This window comes from Emydura macquarii, unplaced genomic scaffold, assembly GCF_026122565.2.
Source record: "Emydura macquarii macquarii isolate MOO-44397 ecotype Brisbane River unplaced genomic scaffold, CSIRO-AGI_Emac_v2 contig_2481, whole genome shotgun sequence".
NCBI lineage: Eukaryota > Metazoa > Chordata > Testudines > Chelidae > Emydura > Emydura macquarii.
Window position 1 is genome coordinate 4,113,037 of NW_027132618.1, and position 25,749 is coordinate 4,138,785.

Sequence of the window (25,749 nt, forward strand, 5' to 3'; positions counted from 1 at the left end):
CCTTGTAAAGCAAGAAGTAGCCTGAAGCTACATTTTTGAGCAGATTTGTAAAAGGAAGATTCTTAAGGGTAACTGAGCCACAATATAGTACAGCAAATATTTCCAGTATAATATTGAAGAAAATAGAAAAGTACATGGTCAGCAGCAAACATTTATTTCCTTATAAGATAAGGTATCCAGCAATTAAAACTGTGGACCCTAAAAGCTTGTTAAGGTTTATTTTTTTAAATGAAAAATGGAATTGGTTTAATAACTGTTATAATAAACCTTATTGTTATTCTTAGCATAGATTTTTTTTAATTTCAGAAAAATGGATAATTAGCATGTTAGCTTATCACTTTCTCTCCATGCATACAAATAATTTGATAGATGGACCACCAAGAGTGACTAAATTAAATAATGGGTCTAAACAGCATGGTACTGAAATAAATTGGAGATGAGGCTTCCAGCCTGTAAACTGGATTTCCACTTTTTAAAAATAATGGGAATACAATTTAGTTTTTTTGTGAGTTTTTGTTGCTTGTTCCAATATCACTTTCCCAGATCTAGGCACAAATAAACTGACCTGAAATAACTTCATTTTTATAAGTCATATAATTTGCTGGTGGAAAATTTTCAGACCTATTCAGATGGGAGACATAACAGCCAGTCACCCTCCTGCATCTATAATTTGGCCAACTAAATTCCTAGATAATGGTCCATTATTAATGACAAGTGCTGCTAATAGGAAGTTGTTAGAAGAAAGCGAACTCAGAACAGATCTTCTGCATACATTATATGTTTTAATGCTATCTGGGGGCATTTACTATAAATACAAATTAAAACCAGTGGTTGCAAAATAACCTGCCCCATTCCCTGCCAGTATTTTTAATACAGATTGATGTCTTTCTGAGACATAGTCAAATAACATTTCTGGGTTTTCCCCCCAGATAATTGACTCTGTCCATAGAGTGACAGTGAATTATTTGTGTAGATATTTATTGCTAGCAGGCTGTCCTTCAGAGGAAGCAAAGAGCTGTTATGGACAGTCATCTTGGCCTTGGTTGTCTTCAAAAACCTCAATCTGTAGTACACTCTGTAAGGGAGGATTATGTGCTGTATGTTACTTTAAATTCTACTGGGCTACAATGTGAGATATCAGATGTGAGACATTATTTTTGGTCCTGTGGTATTGTGATTCATTCACAATTCAGTCCATGCACTAACAGTATGTTCCTTCTCACTATGTATCCTTGAGCTGTAACTGACATTTTACCTCCTGGTGCTTTGTACTGTTTGTCTAGCAAATATCCCTGTATAAAGAGGAAAGAAATGTTCATATCTGTCTGATTACTAAAACATATTTTATTTTATTACTAATATCTCATGAAAAACACCAGAGAGATACTTTGCAAGGATAACTTTGCAAGACAACTAAAATTGTGGCATTAATTGAACGCTGGCTCTAGCTCCAACCTGTTTCACTAGTCCCATGTATTCTTTGGATAGTATTGTTGCAAACACTGAAAAAAGTTGCAAAAGAACTTTAAGTGCTTTTGGATAGATGCCCTCGTGTGTTGAAAACTGATTATTTTATGCTTAGAATTGTTAAAGAAATTTGATGTAACAGCTTCTTATTTAAATTGTGTAGTATTGTTACCTTTACTCAGCACAAGACCCAACCAGTCCTGCAATGCTAATGAGGGCAAGTAAGCAACATGGTGGGTGTTAAAATGAATGGGTTATTGGCTTCAGCATGCAGCAAGCAGCATTTGACTGGAACAATTCCTGGCTCTTGAACTATTACAACCCTATGATATTCCAAAGGCTGTGTATTTGCAAATGAGTGATGGAGTTGGACAAGCATTCTGGTTATTTACAGCCATTAGCTAGAACATTTGCATGAAATTAGATATGTTCTAGAAAAGTAATTGGTTGTTTTTTTGCTGGATGAAAAATTCAGCTTTCTATGCAGCAGTCATTTTAATATTGTAACTTACTATATGTCTCTGGTTTTTGTTGGCCCTTCTACCTTTTCCTGGCTTCACTCCACTTTTTCTGACTTTCCGATAGAACATGGTATTTCACTGCTTCATTTTCAGTGTCTGCTCCCTGTATTTTTCCCTTTCCCTTATCTTCCATCCCTTTACATCCCTCTGTCTTTCTACCCCTACATTGTACTGTATACTGTACAGCTTCCTTTATGTATTGCTTCTCCCAGTTCTCCCCTAAAAGTCTGTGTGTGTGTGTCTTTCTCATATCCCCTGCTTCCGTTAGTCATTTACCAACACACTCATCTATAGTCCTACCAACACCACCTTGCCTCATATATAGGGCTAGAAAGGTTTAACAACCACCTAACAGCCAGACAACCAAACTAAGAAGATGGATCCCATTGATGAGGGGAAAATCCCAGTTAATAGTTCCTGTGTCTTCCCCAGCTGCTGCTCAGGGCTTTCTCAGTCTCTAACAGAGTGAAATTTACCTGATTTTTATCAGTTTCAAAGCTGCCCACACTGTTCCCAACAGCAGTGGCAGTCACTGAGGAAATTCCTGTCAGCTGCCACTCTGCGGCATGTTAGGAAAGCTGCAAGCAGCTGCAAAGGAACAGGAGCTGTCTGTCTGCAGACTCAGGAAGATGCTGCTGCATCTGTTTACACTGTGGTTCACATTTGGAAATTTTTCTTCACAATCACATGGGTGAAAATGGTAATTATAAAAATAAAGGTTTATATTCTACAGAAGATAATGGCATTCCTGTGGAAAAGCTTCAGGTGTGTTCAGAGCCCTCAGGCTCCCTACTCTGTTGCAGAGGCAGCGTAGCTCTAATAAAGGCAGGTTGCCAGGTTTGCCCACCAAACACAGCAACAATCCATAAAATACCAGTGCCACCTTATTGCCAAAGCAAAGGGGCTGATGTCTACATGGCAATTAAAAACCCAGAGCTGGCCCCTGCCAGCTGACTTGGGCTCGGGCTAAGGGGTTATTTAATTGCAGTGTGGATTCTGGGCTCGGGATGGCGCCTGCGCTCTAGGACTCTGAGGGGTGGGAGGGTCCCAGAGCTCGGGCTGCAGCCATAGCTGGAACATCTGCACTGGCGGTTAAACAGCCCCTTAGGCTGAACCCCACGAGCCCAAGTCGGCTGGCATGAGCCGGCTGCAAGTGTCTAACTGCAGTGTAGACATACCCTTAAAGAACAGTTATCCATGAATAATAGTCCTGTGGCAACTAGATCCATGTCTGAAACAAGAACCCCATGATCCTTCTGTATTCAGCCCTTTGTTGAAAGGCTATTCCCATTAGGAAACTATTGTACTTTGGCTTCCAACTCATACAGTTCAAATAAAAACGTCCTCTCACACTTGTAGTAACTAGGCACATATAATTGAATACACCTGAATAAAGTACCCTAGTCACTTGTCTCAGGAACCACATTATAAAGAGGGACCATTATGTTCTATGTAATTTGGAACCTGAGACACATGTTGACATATGGCTTGTTTTGAAATAATGTCCAAATGTTAAAACGCTGATGAATTTTAATGTGACATTTTATGAAGGCACAGACGTGCTGCGGTATGATGCCCTGAGCTAGGAGCCAAACCAACTGCTGGAGTGTTTTTTTTTTTTTTTTTTTTTTTAAAAGGAGGAAAAGAGGAACAATCACAGTGCAATCAGATCTAGGATTTATTATTTATTATTTGATGTTAGTTATAAATTATGATTTTTATATGGCGCTCCTGAGAGTTGCATCAAATTGAAAATTCTGGTTTGTGAACATGCAAGCAAATCAAGCATTGCCTCTCTTTCTTTCCTTTAAATATGCTGAGTATTCTCTAGGAGAAGTCTGCAAATTCTTTGCTCCCAGTTAGAGGTCTGCAGAAAGTGACTCAGTGTAGATTAAAAGCAGCTTGGTTAATCATTATTGAAATATGGGGAAAATTAAAATACATTTTTTGCTTTTAAAGCAGAGGAAAGCAATAAAAACAATGCCAGACGGTTAATGCCTCTTTTGTACCTTTCATTTGAAAGACCTCAAAAGAACATCAAGATGAATAAAGGCAAAATCTATTCCCTATTGACATCATTATGCATGTTGTATGCTCTAAAACTAAAACTTTAAAGACATCCATGAAGAGTCGAGGAATAAATGGCACTGAAATGAAGAATGTATCTCTGGGGCTTTGTTCAACCGGCTTTGTTCGAAGTCACTCAAATTGGATGATTACAAGAAAAGATCTCATTTGTTTCAGCATTAGAGGAGTAAATTAATATGTGGTGAACTGCTAATAATTGTTCCTTTATATTTTACACGTGTTGCCAAATTACAAAATTACTTTCTCATTATTAAAATAACAATTGAAAAAAATAAATCTGCATGTCCTTGGCATCATTAGTAATTTAGTCAGGAGGCTGACAGGGTAAAACACAGAGGAGAGGTAGGTGAAAGTGAATGTGGTACACTAAGGCCTGGTTTACGCTACACACTTAGGTTGACAGAAACCACCTTATGTCAGTCTAATAACATATGTGTCTACACTACCAGGTCCCTTCCGCCAACCTAACTCACCTTTAACGTCGACTTAATTACTCCACCTCTGCGAGAGACATAGTGCTTAAATCAATGTTGACTGGTCGACAGAGAGGCAGTGTAGATGTAGTGTTGTATAAGTCGACTGAATTGGCTCCAGGAGGTGTCCCACAATGTTCCCCAGTGTGACCACTCTGGAGATCATTTTCAACTCCACTGCAGCAGTCAGGTACACAGGAAACAGCCCCTCCCAAGTTAAAACCCTAGGAAATTTTGAATTCTCATTCCCTAGCTGATCATGGTGACTCAGTGCCCCAAATGTGCTCTAGCTTGGAGTACACAGGAGGTGGTGGATCTTTTCGGTCTGTGGGGAGAAGAATCTGTGCAGGCTCAGCTTCGATCCAGCTGAAGAAATGTAGACATCTATGAAAAGACCACATGCGACATGAGGGAGAAGGCTATAGCAGGGACATGCAGCAGTGCCATGTGAAAGTCAAAGAATTTCAGCAGGCGTACCAGAAGACAAGGAGGTGAATAGTCGTTCTGGTTCTGCACCACAGACGTGCTGCTTCTATGAGCTGCATGTGATTCTCAGCAGCAACTCCACCACTGCCCCCAGATGCAGCATGGATACCTCCCAGGGATCTGAGTCTTGGGCCACCTCAAACAACAATGAGGAGGACATTGTGGAAGGAGGAGGAGAACGGGAGACAGGCAAGTGGGAAATCCATTCTCCCCGAGAGCCAGGAGCTATTTTTAATCCCGGAGCAGTCCAGCTGGTTGCAGGACAGCATGTTGGCTAAGCGTGATGCTGGGGAAGGCATCTCTGGTGAGCATGCAATTCCAACCAAACTGTAGGGTTACATGCTTTTATGTTTTACGTGTAATATGAAGAAAAAGTGAGGTGAAGTGGGTATCTGCTTCCCAGTGGCTGCTTCAGCTACACAAAGGGTGTCCTCCCAGAAAAGACTGTTTATGTCCACAGGGATGGCCCAGAAATTCTCCATGGAGATCTCCAGGAAAGTTTCCTGGATATACTTTACAATCCTTTGCAGAAGATTCCTGGGGAGGGATGTCTTATTTCCTCCACCCTGGGTCACTGAACCACATTTTCCCTAACATACCGGTGGTTTGGTTGGCAGGGATCAGAATTGCCCTCAGAATCTGCAAGACCAGGGTGACTAATATCAGCAGCATGAAGAGAAAGCGGGGGGTGGGTTTCCTGTGTTTTCTCATGATCACAAACTCCTTTCACCCCACCCGAGTTGCCTCACACAAAGATGGCAATTTGGGAGGTTTCACACTGTCCCTTGTCTCAAAGCAACCTCCATGTTGGTAGTGGGGGGCATTGTCCACCTGCCCACCTGTGCTCCTGACATGGGTTTCCCACAAGTTGCAGCACAAGTCCCGTTGCCCATGCCGCTGGGTCATACTCACCAGGGCTGGAATAGCAAACTGGTTCATTGAATAGCTAGGAATTCTGATTATGTTCTGGCTTGCACCTGAGTGTAATATGAGGAGTGTTTTTAAGTAGCAACCTTGCACTAGCCCCTGGGTATGCACCGACATTGGTTGCCTGGTGCTTTGCATGCCTTACAGTGGAAAGTTTGGCCTTCAGCACATCCTCCACACCAGCAGAGAGGCTTTCTCATATTAGAAGGTGGAAAAAGAGAACGTGTAATGAACGCCTTCAGGACAGCTGTCATGGAGCTAAGAGCCTGGGGGATTTAATTGTCTGAAAAACTGGACACAGACATGGAGAGGAGGAGCATGAGCGTGCCTTGCAGGATGAGATGCTGCAGATTAGGAAGGACCAGTCGGATATGTTGAGGCATCTGGTTGAGCTTCAAGAAAAGCAGCTTGGGGCTAGACTCCCTCTGCAGCCCCTGCAGAATGGCCTACAAGCATCACCCTGTTCCAAATCCTCCTCCCTCAAACATTCCGGGGTGAGGGGGAAGGTGCAGTATCCCTTTCACTCACCACTGGCGAGGACACTAAGAACAAAAGGCAGCCATTCAAAGACCTTTGGTGGGCAAGACTTCTGTGTTTTCACAGACAAGCTGAATTTGTTTCTCCCCTCCCAATTTGATCACACCATTTGCCCAAGGTTAAATTATTTTCCTGTTCTTTCAGATTCTTTATGTTTGTGCAATAAAAGTCAATCAACGTTTCACAAATGAAATACTCTTTATTTACACCAATCATGGGGGTTGGGAGTGGAAGAGAGTTACAGGGAAACTGATGCAACAGAGGGGATGGCGTGGGAAGGTACAACACAGATAAGTGCTGCACATTAGTGTGGCTCATTACTGAAATGGGTTTTCAAAGCCTCTTGAAGATGCAGAGTTCTTTGCTGGGCTTTTCCTATTGCCTTGGTATCTGGCTGCTCAAAATTAGCTACTAGCCTATGTGTCTCCATGCTCCAACCCATGCGGAAATTTCTCTCCCTTTGCCTCACAGATATTGTGGCTCTCACAGCCTGCAGTGATAACAATGGGGATATTGCTTTCACTGAGGTCTAACGTAGTAAGCAAACTGTGCCAGCTACCCTTTAAATGTCCAAAGGCACATTCCACCACCATTCTGCACTTGCTCAGCCTATTGTTGAACTGCTCCTTACACTGGTCACCTGGACAGCAGTATGGCATCATAAGCCATAAGGGGTAGGCTGGGTCTCCCAGGATCACTATTGGCATTTCAACATCATCAATGGTTATTGTGCAATCCAGAAAGAAAGTCCCTAATTGCAGCTTTCAGAACGGACTTGTGTTCCTAAAGATGTGTGTGTCATGCACTTCCTGACCGTCCTACGTTGATGAAACGCCCCCTCTGATCCACCAGTGCTTGCAACACTGTTGAAAAGGATCCATTTTGGCTTATGTACTCTTTGGCAAGGTGGTCTGGTGCCAAGATAGGGATATGCATGCTATCTATCGCTCCACTGCAGATAGGGAACCTCCTCGTAGCAAAACCATCCACTGTGTGCTGCACATTGCCCAGAGTCACTACCCTTCTTACAAGTCGATTAATGGCCCTGCATACTCGGATCACAATAGCTCCCACAGTGGATTTACCAACTCCAAATTAATTTGCAGTTGTGGTGTTGCAAGCTTCCACAGTGACCGCCACTCGCTTCTCCACTGTCAGAGCAGGTCTCATTTTTAGTGTTGCTGCACTTCAGGGCTGGGGAAAGCTCTGCACAAAGTTCCTGGAAAGTGGCCTTCCGCATTCGAAAGTTCTGCTGTCCACTGCTCAGCATCCCCTAGCTGCATAAAGATGCAAGCCCACCCGTCAGTGCTTGTTTCCTGGAACCAGAAATGGCACTCCACCGTGTTCAGCAGCAGCAACCGGGAATTGTTTTATTCAGTGGCTTGCAATAGGGTTGCGTGAATGAAATTGCAATGTTCTGCATGGGCAGCTCCTGTCTCAGCTCTGGAAATACTGCAGGATAAGGCGCAAGATGTTTGTAAAGCTCACTACATGAGTGCACAGTTGAACGGGGTCCATGCTGCTCAGGCTGTGACGTACGCACGACTAAGCCAGGCTTTCGAAAAAAGATGCGAAAAAGTAGTGTTTGTTTGCCGTTGATATCAGGGAAGGGAATAAGGGAGGGAGGAAGGAAACTAGGAGGCCAAAGTCATGTTCTCATTCCCCTCTGTGATATGAGGCTTTGCAAGCCCTTCTCAAAACCCCCTTCAGACACGCTGTGACATAGATCACACCATAAGGGTATACATGGGGATCATTCATGTGCACCCTTACAGTGTAACTGTATTGTCTGATGCAAAGTATGCCATGTAAGGTGTTTTTGGAATGCTCAGGGCATACTGAACATTATTGTTATGGTAGCATGTTTCCTGCAATGTCATACATATGTACAGATATGAAACTGCTGTATCATATCCGCAAATATGTCTCTCACATAGCTTGAATAAGAACACAAAGCTGTGTTTCCATGCCCAGCACAGGCATGCATACAGGAACAGTGGACTGGCCTAAGCACCTATGAGCACTTTGGTAAGCTGAATACAGACGGAAATATTAGCCTTAGGTTAAGATGCGAGTTATCTTTTGATTAATAGTGATTAACTCCTTGATTCATTTATTAATCTTTTGGTTAAAATTAATCTGACTTGGAGTCATTTAAAATCTTGCTGTAGTCAATAAAATTATTTGTTTGTTTTATTTAAAACAGTGCATGTGGATTGAGTGTGTGCAGAGACCTCACTTAGAGTGACAGAGCTGGTGCATGTCAATTTCTTTGATAAATTGACGGATACATGTAAATGAGCTTGCAGGGTGCAGTGTGCTGCACTAAACCGTGCAAGACAGCAGTTCCTGGGGTTGCTTCTGGGACTGGGGGGTGTTTGCTGGGGATCTATCCCATGACTGGCTGGCCAGAGCGCTCCTTCACTAGGTGAAGGATCGATTACATGCAGAGGCTGGGCGTGGGCTGGCCCCAGGAGTGGGTGGTTCACATAGCTAAGTGGGGGCCCAAGAATGAAGAATTGGGGTGACACAGCTACATACCAATCCGGATTGCAAGATGGGAATGTCACACCCCTCCAGCTAATTGTACTGTGGGAAAGCTACCCATGGTGTATTGTTCTGTGCATCATGCAAGCACTGCTAGTGAGGAAGCACTCCACCGATACAATAAGTGTGTTGTGGACACACCCAACCAACTTAGTTACTGCAGTGACTGGATGTTGACTTAAATTAAGCTGATTTAACTTTGTAATGTAGACATGCCCTCAATGTCAAGGATGCTTTTGCACCCCTTGGGCCAATTCAGCTTTGTGTCAGTGGGAACTACATCTGCTTAGCTCAATGATTACATTTGGTCCCACCACTGAGTAAATTTGGCTGCATCGGGTCAGCTATAGTTAAGATTGCTCATGACCTTTTTCTAATTCTCCTTGTTTCATTATTTAATGACTTGACCTTTGATTCTGTGGAGCCACTTCAGTGCTAAATACAAAGATTTAATAACTAGAACTGGTTGATATGACCTTTATTATGCAGCAATTTCTCTTTGCTAGAGAAACAACACTGTTTTGCAAGTTTTAATTCACAGGTTTAATTATCTTTTCTGTTGTCTGTAAGCTTGCACAGAAAATTGAAAGGTCAAACATTTCATTTTCCTTTCTGATTAAAATGTAAGTGCTCCACAACTGTTACAGTGTATCATTCAAAAAAGATGGGACAATTTGTCAGAATCATGCCCAGCTAATATTGCTGAAGAGTTTTACGTAGTTCTGGGTAACAGCACAATGAATCATTTGCCAGAGGCAAAGCAAGTTATTGAAGATAATAGCTCAGAGAGACACAGAGACGACAGTGTTTGGGGGCTATATAAGGATCTAAATAAATAGAGAGGGAGGGAAGAAAAGGTTGTCTATGGTCCTTTGTTTTCTTTAAATGATATAATATCTAGATATTATGTAAAAGCATTTAGGGCTTGTGAAAGTTGCCAGATTATACCTTTGATTTAAGTCCTTTAACCAAAAAATATACACAATAGCAGTGCAGGCTTCCACACTCTGTCCTGCCTATGTGCCTCAGTCCTGACGTGGGAGGACCAGCTCTACAGGTGAAGAGGGCATTTTGTTCTCCATGCAATTCGGTTCTTGGCTTCTCTTCTAAGACTGCCCACAGGCCACTGTTTAATCATGATAGTATTTTTTGGGATGTGTACACCTTGTAAATAAGCACTGCCCAGTGTAGAAAGGTCATCAGTGCGGTAGGTTTTTGTAATTCTCTCATTTCTGTCTCCCCCTTATTCATGCACTTGTTACTAGAAATCCTGTCCCTGCTTCTTTCTTCTCTTTATGCATATGACACCCTGGAGTTTTGCCATTGAGTTTAATGGAAAGAGGATTGGTCTCATAATGCACTTAGGGGGTTAATAATACACAGGAATAGTAATATAACATGTTGAACAGGAAAAAGAGTTATAGAGCAACTGTACAAGAATTGTTGAAACCATCATTCCAATAGATGGCAATTATAAATCAGGACAACAGGCTACTGGGATACTTCCACAGAGGGCTACAGTATACAGTAAGTGAAAACTGATGCATATTCTGTAGTTAGCCCAGAGAGGGTCTGATTTAAAGCCATTGAAGTTGATGGAAAGACACCAATTGATTGATTTTGGATCAGGTCCACATGAAGTGCTGAGTTTAGTCTCTGTTGGCTTTCCATGGATATGAGTGCTTTAAGAAAAGGTGCAAATTAGAACAGCTAAGGCAATTCCATCTTTTAAAAACATTTGTTCTGAGAAAGGCTAAAGAGGCTAAGCCTCTTCCTGATGAAGGAGAGCAGATTGCAAGCTAACCTAATATAAGCATTCAGAATTATGAAAGGATTTGATAAAATGGAACAAGATAAATGGATCACAACAAAAAGGTTAGAAAACCGAGGGACACAATTGCAAGTGTGAGTGTATGCAGTTTATTGAGGCAGAACAGTTTTACTCAGTGAATAAAAAACATGGAATAAATTTCCAAGGGAGACCATCAAATCAAACAATTTAAATGAGTTTGAGAGAGCAATACATTTTAATGAAGAAGGAAGGACACAGAAAGAAAGCAACAGTATGAGGCTGAGGCAGCCTTAAATGGGACTAGATTCTTGAGCCAAGTGGTCTTTTTCCTTTCCAGCAATTCCTTGTTCATTATTTGTTAATTTGAACGTTCATCTTAAAAATATAAATTAATCTCCCGAGACTAGAACAGTCATTTCATGCTAGTGTATGGATTATGCTTATGGATTTCTTTAATTCATCTATCCATGTACTTGCAAAGATTTCTGTAACTAAATGGTAAACAGAAAGGTGGTTGTGTTCAGCTGCATCTCCTGGGATTTCATTCATGCTGCTAGAGAGCTTATTCAGGATGGCTCCCAAAGACTACAAAACATACAGCATTCTCTAAAGAAAATATTGTTGATACTTTTATGTGCGGTCAAGCATCCTTAACTCCTGGTGAACTGAAGAAAAGTCATTTTAAAAAACACCTAGAGCACACCAATCACACCAGCACAAGCCTTTACATCCGAGCTTAAGGTTACTTCAGGGGCCTGATGGATAGAAACTTTGTTCAGTTACGTATTTGTTACAAATAGGAGGCACTGTTATTGTTATCATTTGGCCCTCTCCTGACCTGTTTGTCAGCTTCTGACCTCACAGTTTCCACAGCTGTGGCATTACAGTCTGTTGTCACAGAACAGATTGTGATGTCTTCGTTGATTTCTTTTCAAGTCTGGAATTGTCGGATGTGACTGGGACACTGATTCACATCAGTGAAATGAAGGGCTCCTACTCTGCTGTGAGTCAATCTTTAGATGAAGTAGAGGGGCAGGTAGCGGGCCGTAAGGCTGAGTGCACAGCACTCACTGGTGCAAGATGGCAAATTGAAGCATTGGCTGCCAACAGAGAGCAGAAGAAAAGATCAGGTCATTGATCACAGGTAAAGTTGGAGATGATCCATAACCTGGGCTGTGATGAATGAGGGACCAACATTAGCCCAGGGCCACTACGCATCTGTAGACCTTGCCAATTCTTGTAGGACTGAGCTGCTTTCAGGTGGATTTAGGATTCAAGACTCACATGTCACATACCTCAATTACATACTGCTTTTAATCTTCTAGCTGCTTTATAAATACCTAGAACTCAATCCTGCTCTTCTTGGACATCGGGGAAGGGGGGTCACCTCACATGAGTAAGGCAAACAGTATGTGAAACTAGCTAATTCTTCCAATGCCCCTGTAGATAACTATTGCAGATCTGTGGATATCCGCTTTATATCCACGGATATCCGCAGACCATGTTTGTGAATCGCGGCTCAGGATTGCGGATCAGATGGGGATGCAAATTTTATATCTGCGCAGGGCTCTAAGTGTTGCTATTCCCATTTCATGCAGAGAAGCAGAGTAAAGGAATGGGCTCCGGTCCACAAAGAGAGTCTGTCAGAGCCAGCATTAGAAGGACTCGGGTGTTCCTGGTTTGGGGCCTGATCCTTCATTATTGAAGTCGATGGAAAGTAGGCACAGGATCAAGCCCCTCGCTCACTGGTCCCCGGGCCATTTGTGTCTCATTGGTTCTTTCATGGGACGTAAGTGTCTTCTGAAGAGAACCTGTATACATACAATAATATGCTCCAGATATAAGGAGCTGTTTTTATAAAGGTATAGGCACATTTTCCCATATTATCATAGGCTCAAGCTACAGTAGAATGCCTGCCTGAGAGCCATTTCATAGCTGACTTTTATCACAGATTAAATATCCATTCACCCAGACCTATGAAAAAATATGCAATCAGTTCACAACTACATTTCCTTCATTCCTTTTTCTGTTTTTAAATCTACTACTGACAACAATCTCATAAAAGGAAACAAAACATCCATCTAACTATTATTTACTTGTTTCTTATTTCAAGGGGGGGTTTTTTAATGGAAAGGAGAAAAATTATAGTGGAAGACAAATGATTACTTCCCAGTGGACTTTGAAATGAGGAGAACAGAAGCAAAAGATTAGTGTGCACAATTCTTTTGGTAGAAAAGGATCTTAGTAGCAATAGACTTTACTGCCCACTCTTCTACACAGGAATTGATGTGTTTCAAGAGAAATTTTGCTCCCAGTTTGTTGGACTATTTACTTCTTTTAACTAACTTTTTAATCTAAATGTGTAACGACCTGTCATCTGGTTTTGCTCTCTCTTTCAGCCTCTCCAGTTAGCCTGTGACCTCTGTGCCATTGTTTCGAACTCAGGTCAGATGGCTGGCCAAAAAGTGGGGATTGAGATTGACCGGTCCTCCTGTATATGGAGAATGAACAATGCTCCTACGAAGGGTTACGAGGAGGATGTTGGGGAAAAGACGACTATACGAGTGGTCTCTCACACCAGTGTTCCTCTGTTGCTCAAGAATCCCGAGTACTTTTTCAAGGAAGCCAATAGCACTTTCTATGTCATCTGGGGGCCTTTTCGAAACATGAGGAAAGATGGCAATGGCATTGTGTACAACATGCTGAAGAAAGCTGTTGACAGCTACCCTGATGCCAAAATCTATGTGACAACAGAAAAGCGTATGAGTTACTGTGATGGGGTATTTAAGAAGGAGACGGGAAAAGATCGGTAAGTCCTGCTTGTGAAGAGTTACTTTGATGTTAATGACAAAAGATAGGCAAGAGAAGGCCATCCTGCATTCCAGCTATTCAGTGAGCCCCCAGATATGGTTTTAATGGATTGTTATAGGTTTTTCACTGTGACAAGCACTTGATGAGGCAGCAGCTAGGCCCCATTTATCCCACCTATACCACCTTCTGTTCTTTCCATTTTTGTTGGCCTGGATCCCAAAAAAATACTGGATACCTTCCTAAAGCCTTTTCAGAGCTGTGTTGTTTTCAGCTCAATTTAATATTGATTAAATCGACATGTTATTCAAAGAGAAGAGTCATTCCTACACACGCAACCTCAGGATAATGAAGGGTGGGGGTCTTGTATTACCTCTCTTGTCAGGATACACTCTAGCTTTACCTCAAATCCAAATCATTCTGTTTCAGTTAAAATAGATTATCAGGCCTATCACCAAATGGCCGCAGTTTCTAGTAGAGTTATACCAAAGTTATATGCCCCTGGCTTGTGGAGAACCATGTGTGTGGTTTATGCTGCTCCAAGAGAGTGTTGCATGCATGATGTAAGGTTAGTGCACTCCCCCTGTTCAGTGCAGAGTGAGTTCTGCAGAGGCCATCTGTACAGCAGCATGTGGGGCTGGGGCTAGAGAGGACTGAGGGAAGATTGGGGCTGGAGGATCTGCCAGGATCTATCCCCATCTGCTCGGTGGAAGAGCGTGCTGGGAGAAAATCTTTAGTCCTTCACCCTAGACTTCCTCTCTATCCCCTTATCCCTATATCACCCCAAATTAACAATCAGACAATTGTTGTGGTTAACACAAGGATACTGTTTCCTATTATTACTTTTCCACATAAAACTATTAAATGTATTGTTAGCTTCATTTAATGTGATTTGCTGGAGGAAGCCAGGAGAGCAAGTGTCATGTCACCAGCTGGGACTCTTTGTACCCCAAGACAACATTCCACAAACCAATGGTGGTGTGTGGCCCACAGTTTGGGAACTACTGACATGCATCTTCAGTTAAATCCTCAATAAATGTTTGTTGTGCTGCTTCATTTGGGGGTATGATGATGAAGGCTATTTGGGATCTATTCTGCTTATTGAAGCAGCAAAGAGCAACAGAGCTCCCTGGATGAGCAAAACGGTTTCATGCATCATGCCAGACTATTATGATGTTGATACAGACTCTTTCAGGTACCTCAGCCAAATATTCCTTCAGTTCCTAAGAGAAACATCAGCACTTGCTTCCAATATTAGTTTGAACAGTGCTTTGTTTTTACCATGTTCTAAGCAAGAAATTTGGAGGGAAACCAAGTTCTGCTCAAATTTTAAAATATACAGTGTGAGCTGTAACTGGATTTATTTTGGGTTTAATCCTAAAATACTGTCCTTACTTATGGTGTGCATTCCCAGTGCATAGTAAGATTACAACAGATTTCTGGTTTTTCACGCTTTTAATGAGCTTCCTGTTTCTACATGTTGATGTAACATCTCTTTAGGAAATTAATGGGACTTTAAATATTCTCACCATAATGATGATATTTTCACATTCTATTCTCAGTTATGGAAAGTGGCCAGCAGGCATATATTGTAGCCACTTATAGACAAATAAGCTCTGATCCTGCACCACAGAAGTCAGTGGGAGCTTTGCCATTGATTTCAGTAGGTGTTGGATCAGTCCCATAATTTCTGGGTACAATTCAATCATTATTGGTCAAAGGAAGAAACAAGGCCAGACCCCATTATGGATTAATAACCAAAAAACACTCCTACTTTCAAAATGAAGTTATTTTTGTTCTAGAGGGGAGCATAATATCTTCTTGAAATGGGCTTCCTGGACCTGGCGATTGGTCTTGATGCACAGTATGGTGACTTTGGGCGGAGGTTTGCTCATTCTGGGTGGTGTGAGAGCTCATCCACTTTGAATAATTGTTGTGCATAAATAATATCCATTGACAGACATTCACAATTTTGCATTAATGCATTTTAGTGGCACTACCCTGTAGGGTGCTGTACACTGGGCAGTTTCTCTCAATACTTTACTGCACTTTGCTATATTATGTACATAGAGTCAGATGAAAGGAGAATGTAAAGCACATTTGAAGAAATGTCAGTCATTAACTAAATTTTACATCTTCATATTTATTTGAATCCAGATGGGTAGTTATAAGGGCAGTTATAACTTACTCTGTACTTTAGAAATGTAAGGGAAAACCTTATAACTTCACTTAATTGGTAATAATACAGAAAACTGTAGTCTCCATTAAAGCAGCAGACCTAATTCTAGTCTGATAAAGTGCACTGAGCAGCCCTAAATAGGTTTTAATTAGCTGCCGCCAAAGCTGCACCACCCTCAGGGATGGGTAAAATTAATGAAAACTAGCAGCAAATAGATCAGTGTTACCAGATGTTATTGCCTTGGGTGAAGGTGATGAGGAGGAAGGGAGTGTCTTTTAAGGATCATTTAGAAAACAGTCTGCACTAAAAGTCACTTTCAGAAAGCAATGATGTGATGAATCCTGAGTTTGCTAATATCACCTAGACCAGTCTAATGTGAACCAGCTTGCAAACTCCATTTCTATCTATACAGCAAACAGCTCAGATTAACAACTCAGTGTGACGCATATTGCACAGTGCCTTCAGCAAGAAGAATTCCACAATCGGTTACTGGGGCCAGCAATGCTACTAGAGTGCTCCTTGTTCAGTTACACATAAAGCCAGGGGTCCATCACATGGAGCCGCTGCACAATCAGTGATGCACACAAGTGGTGGTAGTGGTTATTTCTGGTATGGAATTTTTAAAAAGGGAAACCTAAACTAAACACATCTTAATCTGGTGTTTTTATTCATGGCTTACATAAGTAAGTACATAAAAAACTCCATGACCAGAGATAGAAAATGTATTCCAGTGTCCCGAAATTCTCATTAAAAGAGACAGAATAAGAGGGCTCTAAAACCTGGCCTGTTTTGTATACGATTGACTTCCATACGCACCGCCTTAACTCTGTATTATACCCATAGCCAAACAATTCAGCTCATTGACGCTTTATTGGCATGATTAACTATGTAAGGGTCCCTAAATGGGGTAGATTCAATGGTCCACGTTTTCAGCCAGAGAATGCAAATAAAACAATTCCCCTCCCACTCCCCCTCTGTTCCTTAGTTTGAAGTTTTTTTTGTTTTTGTTTTTGAATATCTTGGACAACTCCCCAAGCAACTAAATGGCTTTTGTGCTTCACTTGGAGCAGTTCTCAGCCTTCTCTGTGCTTGTGCCAGATGGTGCTGCATATTAGGTTGTAAGAAAACTGTTTTATCATTCAAGGCAGAGAAATGGATCATTCTGTTCACTGACTTCTGAGTCAAGATTCAGAATTTGGGTGGGGTGTTAGCATGCTATTTTGTGCAGTTACTTATTAATTATTTATCACCTGGGCAATATATGAGCTTTTTATTATAACGCTGTCATTTAACACTCACAAATTATATTCATTTACTGTTCAGATTGACAGCTGCAGTCATCACAGCTTCCACTCAACTAATATGTGGTTTTCCATGTGTCTGACTAATCTACACAAAGCCTCAGTTAGACTAGTGAAGATGTCAGTGAAATTCAGCAACAAAAGTACATTTTTTGAGTCTCATGTAGCTGCCTCTTATATCGCTTACCTCATGTGGCAGTCTCACCAAAGTAATTAAGCTGATAGTGAGGAAATATCAGTGCTTTAAATAATTTCCCCGGGTATTGGCTTGAATCAAATACTGAACTTGTTTGGAGTGTGTTTGTGCCCCTTTTGTATTTGGTTTCCACACATACACTAGTTTATTGGCAGGAATATTTGTGGAAATAGCAAATGTTAGGCCAGAATATTCAGAAAGCAATTTTGGGATGTGAAGGTGTGAATATTGTTACTGGAAAGCTGGTTCTAAGAGCTGCTCTCTGGGACTTGGGGAGCACAAACCATAACTCGTGATGTATGTGGATGAAGTAATAATCTAGCGAGTTTTTAAAAAGTTATTTTTGTGTTCAGCGTGCATCTCCTCATAACAAAAACTGTAAGGGAAGATGAAAAATTAAGCTACCTCCTCCTCCTGTTTGGAATGTAAGAGGATTGTTTTAGGAGAATTTGTTTTTAAAAGAACCTGATAGAAGTATTATTAGGTATTGGAGAAGATGTCTACAATTCATAATGAAATAGAAAATATGTAAACATTTTTTGAGGGGGGAAAAAAGTTTTCGTGGCTTTTATTCCAGTCTGAGCTGGTAGCATTAAAGCAAATGGGGGGCTTTGCCATTGATTTCAGTCAACATGGAATCAAACCTCTAACCATGTACCTTACAATAGTGCCAGTGTTCCAGGTACTTGACTCTGGGCCTGCCCTGTCCTGAGCCGTTCCTTGGCACCTCTGTGCTTTTGCTTTATAAAGGAATTTCTTCAAAGGAGATTAATGGTTTTGTCAATCTTAATTCATACAGTGACTAACAGTTTCATTGTCAGTTAAGACTCCTTTATTACCTGAAAAAGCAAGGTTATTAAGCATGAAAGCTTAATGAAATAAATGGATTGTTCATTATAAAACACTTAAACCTCAACCCGTATCATTGGTTGTGGTCATTCATGGGCCATGCTAACAACTGTTTTGGAGTTTTATACTCTCTGTATTTACTCCACCATAAACTGATAAGGTGCCATTTGTTTCTGAGTATCCTAGATTTATTCCCGGTAGCCCGTTAATAGCTGCATTTATGTTTCTGAAGATTTTCCTAATTAAGATGAACATTTTTCTCTATTAGGCAGATGGAGCTCAGTTGAAGGAGCTCATTTTTTATTAACGTGCCAGTAAATACGACATAAACCAATAGCCATTGTGTTAAGAAACACAGCAATCACTGAATATACTAATTACGTAGTAAAGCAAAATTTTGTAACAAACTCTTGATCTATATTAGCTAATATTTTTGTGATTAAAATGGTGGTAGTGAATGGCTTTGTGTGTCTGTGAGGGAACATATTGATTTTGTGATTATAGTTGACTCTAGCCATAAAATTATTTGTTGTTACCTGACCATGTAAGCCAAGCATTATATAGTTAGTGGTTACTTGATCTTCCTCTATATATTTTCACCTTTTCTTTTGAATTTATCTGTTGATTTCTGAAGAACAGAAACACCATTTAATCTACTTTTCTGGTTGCTCTCTTGGTTTTGGCAAGCCAAATGTTAAATCCTTGTTGCAATATGTGCCATTCTCTTATCTACATGTGCCTTCCTCCCACAGCACCCCAATTTTCTATCACTGATACCATACATTCAGCTGTGCTGGTCATAGCGATATTGGGAGTGCTAGCATAAAGAAGGGGCTGCCTGCAGTTTTGCCTGCTCTGAGCAGGGTTAGACAACACAGTGGTAAATACGCCAAAATCCCTAGTAGCAGTGTGTACTCTAGCTCTCCCACCATTGCTACTACTGATGGAACTAACAGTAGTAATTGTGGGAAATTTTAGATGAAAAAGGTTAGGATAGGCACAGCTTATATGGAATTTTTTATATAATTTGTTGAAACTGGACTGACTCCCATAATCCAGTATTTCATGACTTTGCAGCTCACCATGACTAGAATGATTCTACCTTTTAAGGTGCCTAAATTAGAGCCGTAGGAGCTGTAGAAAAGAATAAATTCAGGTCTTTCTGAAGAACATAACTTTGTTGCCGGGTGAAATGCAAGTGTCCTAAAAACACGCAGTGATTGCTGAAAGTCTACACTTAACAGCAATTGTCACACCATGATACAGAATCTGAGATATAATACCTAAGCTAGAAGTTAAATGCAGTATCACAATTACCTTGGTGTGATAACTGTTGGTTATTGTGGGCATCTTAATGGTAGCCAGCTGAAGTGCACAGAGCCATATGTAACATTTATGCTTCTAGCAACCACTTCATTCATCTATAGGATTTGTTAAAAGAAAACTTACTGAAGCCAAACAAACTGCCTGAGACCCAGTTAGGGAATTCTTCTTACAGAAATGCCATTCAGGCCTTGAAGGCAGCCCTTGCTGGAAGCAGGATAAAGCTGACAGAAAAGTGTAGATCTAGATGGAACAGGTTGCATGTGCATCTGGCCACCCATTCATCAGTCAGGCTCATTCCCCCAACAACCAGTCAGGTTTGTGTGTACAGCACAGAAACTTTCCTTGATCATATAAATAAGGGCTAAAAATGACCTAACTCCAACATATTTTTTGAAAATACCTGTTGTACCAGGTTTACACAGGATCCATCTCTCTACTAATCTTTGTGTAGACAGGCAAAGTTTGACAAGAAAGATTGTTCAACAATGAAAGCTAGAACCACCAAGGAAATAGGTCAACTAAAGCCCAAATTCAGACTTTCTGTTAAAAATATATGAAGAGAAACTGAACAAAAACTACTTAGAGAAAAATAAATGGGCATAAAAATAAATCCTATGTAAAACTTCACACTGATTGTCCACTTATTTCTGGAGAAAAACAAGAATTTAAGCCCCTTTTTAGAATGGAGCCCTAACTATGAAGTTGTCATCAGGCACCTCCATGATTTATTTCTACCTTAATATAGGCAAAAAGATTGCTATGGACTAGATTTGTCTTTCATGGGTGAAATATCTATTCCATATAAAGATGTTCTGTTGGGATATAATATAACTTGAATTTAGACAAATTGCAATGAATTACAGTAATGTTTCTTCCGGTTAGATAATCAAATTATCTAAGCTTGTTAATGTAAGCATAGTTATGGATAGTGTGCACAAGAGGTATCATGTAGTGTTATTTACGTGTTAATGTCGTCAGCAGATTTTGGAAGCTGCACCAGTTTGAAAAATCTGACTACTTATTCAGAGACTTGGTCTGCACTAGCAACTTATGTCAGTATAACTGCCACTCAGCGGTGTGGAAAATCCATACCCCTGAGCGACACAGTTATACCAACCTAACTCCCTCCTTTCAGCATAGGTAGTGTCTTCACTGAAGTGCTACGGTGGCATAGCTGCAGCCTTTTAAATGTAGATAAGCCTCTACAGAAATGTATGTATGAGTCTTCAGAAATGTCCATAATCTGTTTGTCTTCTGTCTCAAACATTGATCAGTATATAAGATGGTCTGGGTAACAGCACGTGTGAACATGAAATCTAGACTCATCCCAAGCACGTCTTGTTTATAATACCATTCAGTATGATTCGCATTCTGCGCTATAGAGACAACACATAACCGTAACCTCTGTGAACAAACCTACACAGTGCATTAATATGAAGTAAAATACTACTGCAATCATGGAATATATTCCTAAATGCCCTAAATGTTTTACTTTTGTAAGGTTACTCTGATTTATCCTGCCTGATCCTTGGAGACTTCTTTTTCTTTATTTTTATGTTCTGGAAGAGTCGTCCAATAAACATCTCCTTTATGCTACTGATACATAGTTTAAATAGAAAGAGACATGATTTGCCTGTCCAATAACCTTCTCTAAATGATTCATCTAAATAAAAAGAAGACCATGATACTTGGTGCAAAAAGCTGTAGAAATTACCATGATGCCACAACAAGAGGATTAATCACATCAGGATGAGAATAAGTGGCAAGAACAGATGAGTGCCCAAGAAACAAAGAGTCTATCTTTAATTACCGAAATCTTCTTAGCTATAAAAAATGCGGAACGAGCATATGTTTTTGACATTTATAAATACTAGGGTATATCTTCATAAACAGTTTCACTGAAAAAATTAAAACAAAAAAGAACAAAAAAATGGCCATATTCAGTCAGACCAATGGTCCTTCTAGTCCAGTATCCTGTCTTCCAACAGTGACTGGTACCAGATATATCAGAGGGAATGAACAGAACGGCAATTATTTAGTGATCCATCCCGTCACCCAGTCCCAGCTTCTGGAAGTCAGAAGTTTAGGGGCTCGCCTTCAAGACATCCCCCGGCAACAAGTTCCAGAGGCTGTGAGTTTCCATGAGGCATTGGCTGAAGTTTACATTCACAAGATATTCTGAAGCTCCTGTCTCCTAAAGGTATTCCACAGATCTTCCCTCTGAGTATTTCCAAGCACTTTACAGACATTAGTAATTTAAACCTCAAAACATCCCTGTGTGTCAGGCAAGTATTTATCCCCTTTTTATAGAGAGAGAAACTGAGGTTTAGAAAGATTAATCAACTTCCCTGAAAATAGGGAATCTAGGGAAAGCAGTGACTACTGCTGCTTAGAAATTCATGCAAAAAAAGGCTTTTTGAATTTTGCATGCTTCACTATGAAAACTTCTCAGCTTCTTGATATTTCATGAACAATCACAATTTCAGGGGAACAAAATCATCTGAAAAGTAATGGCAAAACAGATAGTCACCAATTTGTTCACTTCTAGTGTTTTATTCTGTTGTGTGTAGTTTTCTACACTGTTGATCACTGTAGATTTGAGCGCCTGCCAGGAGTGCATTAAGCAGTGTAACTAACATCTGTCATGTGTGGTTTATTTCCCTTGTCCTTTCCCCAGGGAAAAAATTGTGTATTCTGGGTTTTTGGGGAGGTTGTTTGGGTTTGGGCTTTTGGGGTTTTTTGGGGGGGTGAGGCAGGAGGTTATGTCCACACACTCTGTGAATATTTTAGAATAGATAGAGTCGAAACAGGATGCCTAGCACTTGGAACAGAAGGTGATGAAGTATGTATTGGTCCTTAGTTCCTCGGGGAGATCATTGCATAGTATCAGACCGGCTACCAAGTGAGCTCTGTCTCTTGCACACATGAGCTTCATCCTTTTGGTGGTTCCACTGTGCCAGAGAAGCAGAGATGTTGACCACCATCTTCATCCCAGAACTTTAGGTGATTTTTTGGGCCTTCTGGGCCCAGACCGTTCAGCACCTTGAAGATAAGGAGTGAGACTTTTAACTTGATTCGATATTCTATGGGAAGACAGTGGAGAGACCGGAGGACAGGTTTGATGAGCATTCAGTGTCCTGGGCTGGGTAGGAGAGGCACTGCACCTTTCTGTCCTAAGACCTGATGGCTTCATACCCAGATATGTTGCATTGCTGTAGTCCAGACAAGAGATGATACAAGCATGTATAACAGAGGTCAGGTCATTGTTCACCACGATGGGACAGAGTCTCCTAGTCAACCAGGGATGATAGAAAGCATTATTTGTGAATGCAGTTATTTGAGAGGTGAGACTTTATAGTCGATGCATTAGGTGCACAAAGAAGTCAAATAACTTGTCCAAAATCAGAACGTAATTTAGTGGCAGATTAAGAAATAAATCCCCAGGAGTTCTAGCTCCTAATCCCCCTTACTGATCACTAAATAACATTCCTGTTAAACAAGTATTTTTAGGAGTTAGGAACTTCCCACGCCCCCTCATATTTCTGATGGACAGAATGCAGAGTGTAGGGCTGCTTGTGATTTTTACTAGCTGTTAATGTATTGAGTGTAATTTAAAAAAAAATGGAGAATAAAGACATACTCAAGTCTTAACTTTTGGAATTGGAGCCAAACTTCCCCCAAATTTGGGGATGTTTGGATCAAGGGAAATTAACATTCCAATAATTTGATGTACAATCCCAGTCCAGGATTATTGGATTGTTAATTTTTAATAATAATTATTATTATTAATTATTGGAATGTTAATTTCCCTTGATCCAGACATCCCCAAATTTGGGGGAAGTTTGGCTCCAATTCCAAAAGTTAAGACTTGAGTATGTCTTTATTCTCCATTTTTTAAAAAATGTCATCAATAGGCTTGACATGTGTTAGGCTAAATTCAGAATGGTGTTAGCAGCAGTAGCTCCAGTGATCTCAGTTGAGTTGCTCCTTGCTTGCCTGTACCAGGACTGAATTTGGCCAACTGCATCTATGTTTCCTTCATTGTTACTTTACAATTCTCCCTGTGGCCATCATATTGATTTTGAAACTGTGGTCATCATTATAGTAAAATGGAGGCATTAATTATTTGATCTCTATGGGTGGATTATAATAAAAAGCTTTATAAATAATTGCCCACTAATGTGAAAAGTGGAAATACGTTCAGTATTATATTGCTCATAATATAATCATTAAAATAACAATTATGTGATAATGAAAGGACTCATTATGCTTTAGTTTATCTTTACATAATGTTAATAGCTAATGAAAACTGTGATGATTATATCTAATTAAATTTAGCAGTATTACTGCAATACTCGTAAGGAGGTGATCTTTCACAGAAACAGTGGATTCGTGTATACTAGTGAATCTCAAGTACATTTTTAGGTATTCAGAAATGTGACCATTTTATAATAAAAACTAAAACTGATTTTTTTTTCCTATTAAATGAACTGGAAATATGTAGTCTTATTTATTAAGGGTCCTTGAAATTACATTGATGAGAAATTCTGAATAAAGGAGAAAAAGAATCCTGTACCATCAATTGTACTAACCAATCAGTGAACAAAACAAATTTAAGTAATTTCAAATTCAAATTCAAGTGGTATAAGATTACCAATGATGCGTGAGAAGAATAGAGAAAATAGCCTAGTAGTTATGAGTTAAAGGGATATGTGGTCGCTGTCTGTTAGTGAGAGAAAAATGTATTGAACTCAATTTTAAGGGTTACTTGCACCTATTTGCAGAACTCTAGTGACTTTGTTTTAGTATTGAGATAACTAATTATTGTTCAGTTTTTCTATTATAAACCCCTCATTTATTTACAGGCATAAAATTCAGGAGGAAATCTGTAAACAAGTTCTTCACTTAATATTTAATTTTTTTAAGTGTTGCTCCATCATATTCCTACACAAAACTGTGTTAGGATAGAGAGTACATATTAGTAATTTAGGGTCAGGTAATTATAGGGATATTAAGTTATTCCCAATATTGTAAACTCAGGAAATTCAGAGTTAAGGTTAAATTTACAAGAAATCGAAACATGTTAAATAGGGGAATGCACAGTTAGGGCACCCAAACAACCTTAATTCTGCCCCATAGTGCAGCATGCAATAATCACTGATTATGAATAAGATATTTTTTGGTTTGTAGTCCCAATTTAGAAGAAAACGATTATTATATGCATTAGATTTCCCCTTCCCCGATGCCACTACAGGTGACGTTTTTTTTTTTTTTTTTTTTACATAATAAAGGGGTTGAACCCTTGTTTTAAGTGCAAAACTCAACTCAGCCTTAACTATGGAGCAGCAGCTGGCTCCTCCATAATAAATTAGAGATGGAAATGGCATATTACCTGATCCACTCCCCCTCAAAAAAGATTTGTCCATATTATTGAAGCTAAATACTAGCCCTTTTGAGTGAAGAGTTTAAAAATGTACTTTTACTGATTTTTGTAGGGTTTTTTCCCATTGATACCAATGAAAGACGTCTTCAGTTAAAGCTATGGCAATTCCATTAGCTCTCATTGTCGTCTTTAGAGGCAGATGGCTTGTTTCTTTTTCTCATTTTAGCTTCTTATTAATGATCTTTTATCATTCTTTCTGGCTCCTCCTTTCCCCAATGCACATACACACTCAGGAGATCCCTCAGAATTGAGGGAAAGTACAGCCACACCAAATTGTCCCTTGTCTGCTGTGGCTATACAGCAACCTGGCTTCCCCTCCCAAGGCTGAAGAAAGAGATAGAGGAGCCTCTCCAGCGCAGAAGACGAATGAGATGGGGGGCAGGAGCCACCACATCACCTCTCCACACATACCAAAAGAATAAAAACAAAGATAAGATAGACAGGAGGTCTTGAGGGTGACTGGGAGGAAGTAGAGATTGAGGAGAGTGAAGAGGAGGGCAGTGAGTGCTTGAGGCTGCCCATGTCATGTTCCCTGTGGAGGTTTGGGTTTCTTGATTTCAAATGGCCACGCTTACTTGCAGGGTTGTTTTCTACTCTAGGTTCATGTATCTAAGATTCTGCGGGAACTAGAATCTGGGTCAGCAAGATCCAGGATGGCTGATGCCTCCACACTGCTACTCAACAGCTGTGATAGTTCTATGTGCATTGTCATATAAACCCTGAAGCAAGTTCTGCCAAGACTAGGTCACCCAGCTATGTACATAGGTGACCTCAACAGCCATTATCCTGACTGGGGATGCTCGGCAACA

The 25,749-nt window shown here is 40.3% G+C and overlaps 1 protein-coding gene across 3 annotated transcripts in view; it reads left to right on the plus strand.

The window, feature by feature from the left end:
- Window positions 1-25,749, plus strand: part of ST6GALNAC3 (ST6 N-acetylgalactosaminide alpha-2,6-sialyltransferase 3) — a 297,965-nt gene that overhangs the window by 200,071 nt on the left and 72,145 nt on the right. For all 3 annotated transcript variants that reach the window (XM_067563322.1, XM_067563323.1, XM_067563324.1), the window contains exon 4: window positions 13,238-13,647. In XM_067563322.1, the coding sequence (XP_067419423.1) occupies window positions 13,238-13,647 (410 nt within the window). The remainder of the gene's footprint in view (window positions 1-13,237; window positions 13,648-25,749) is intronic.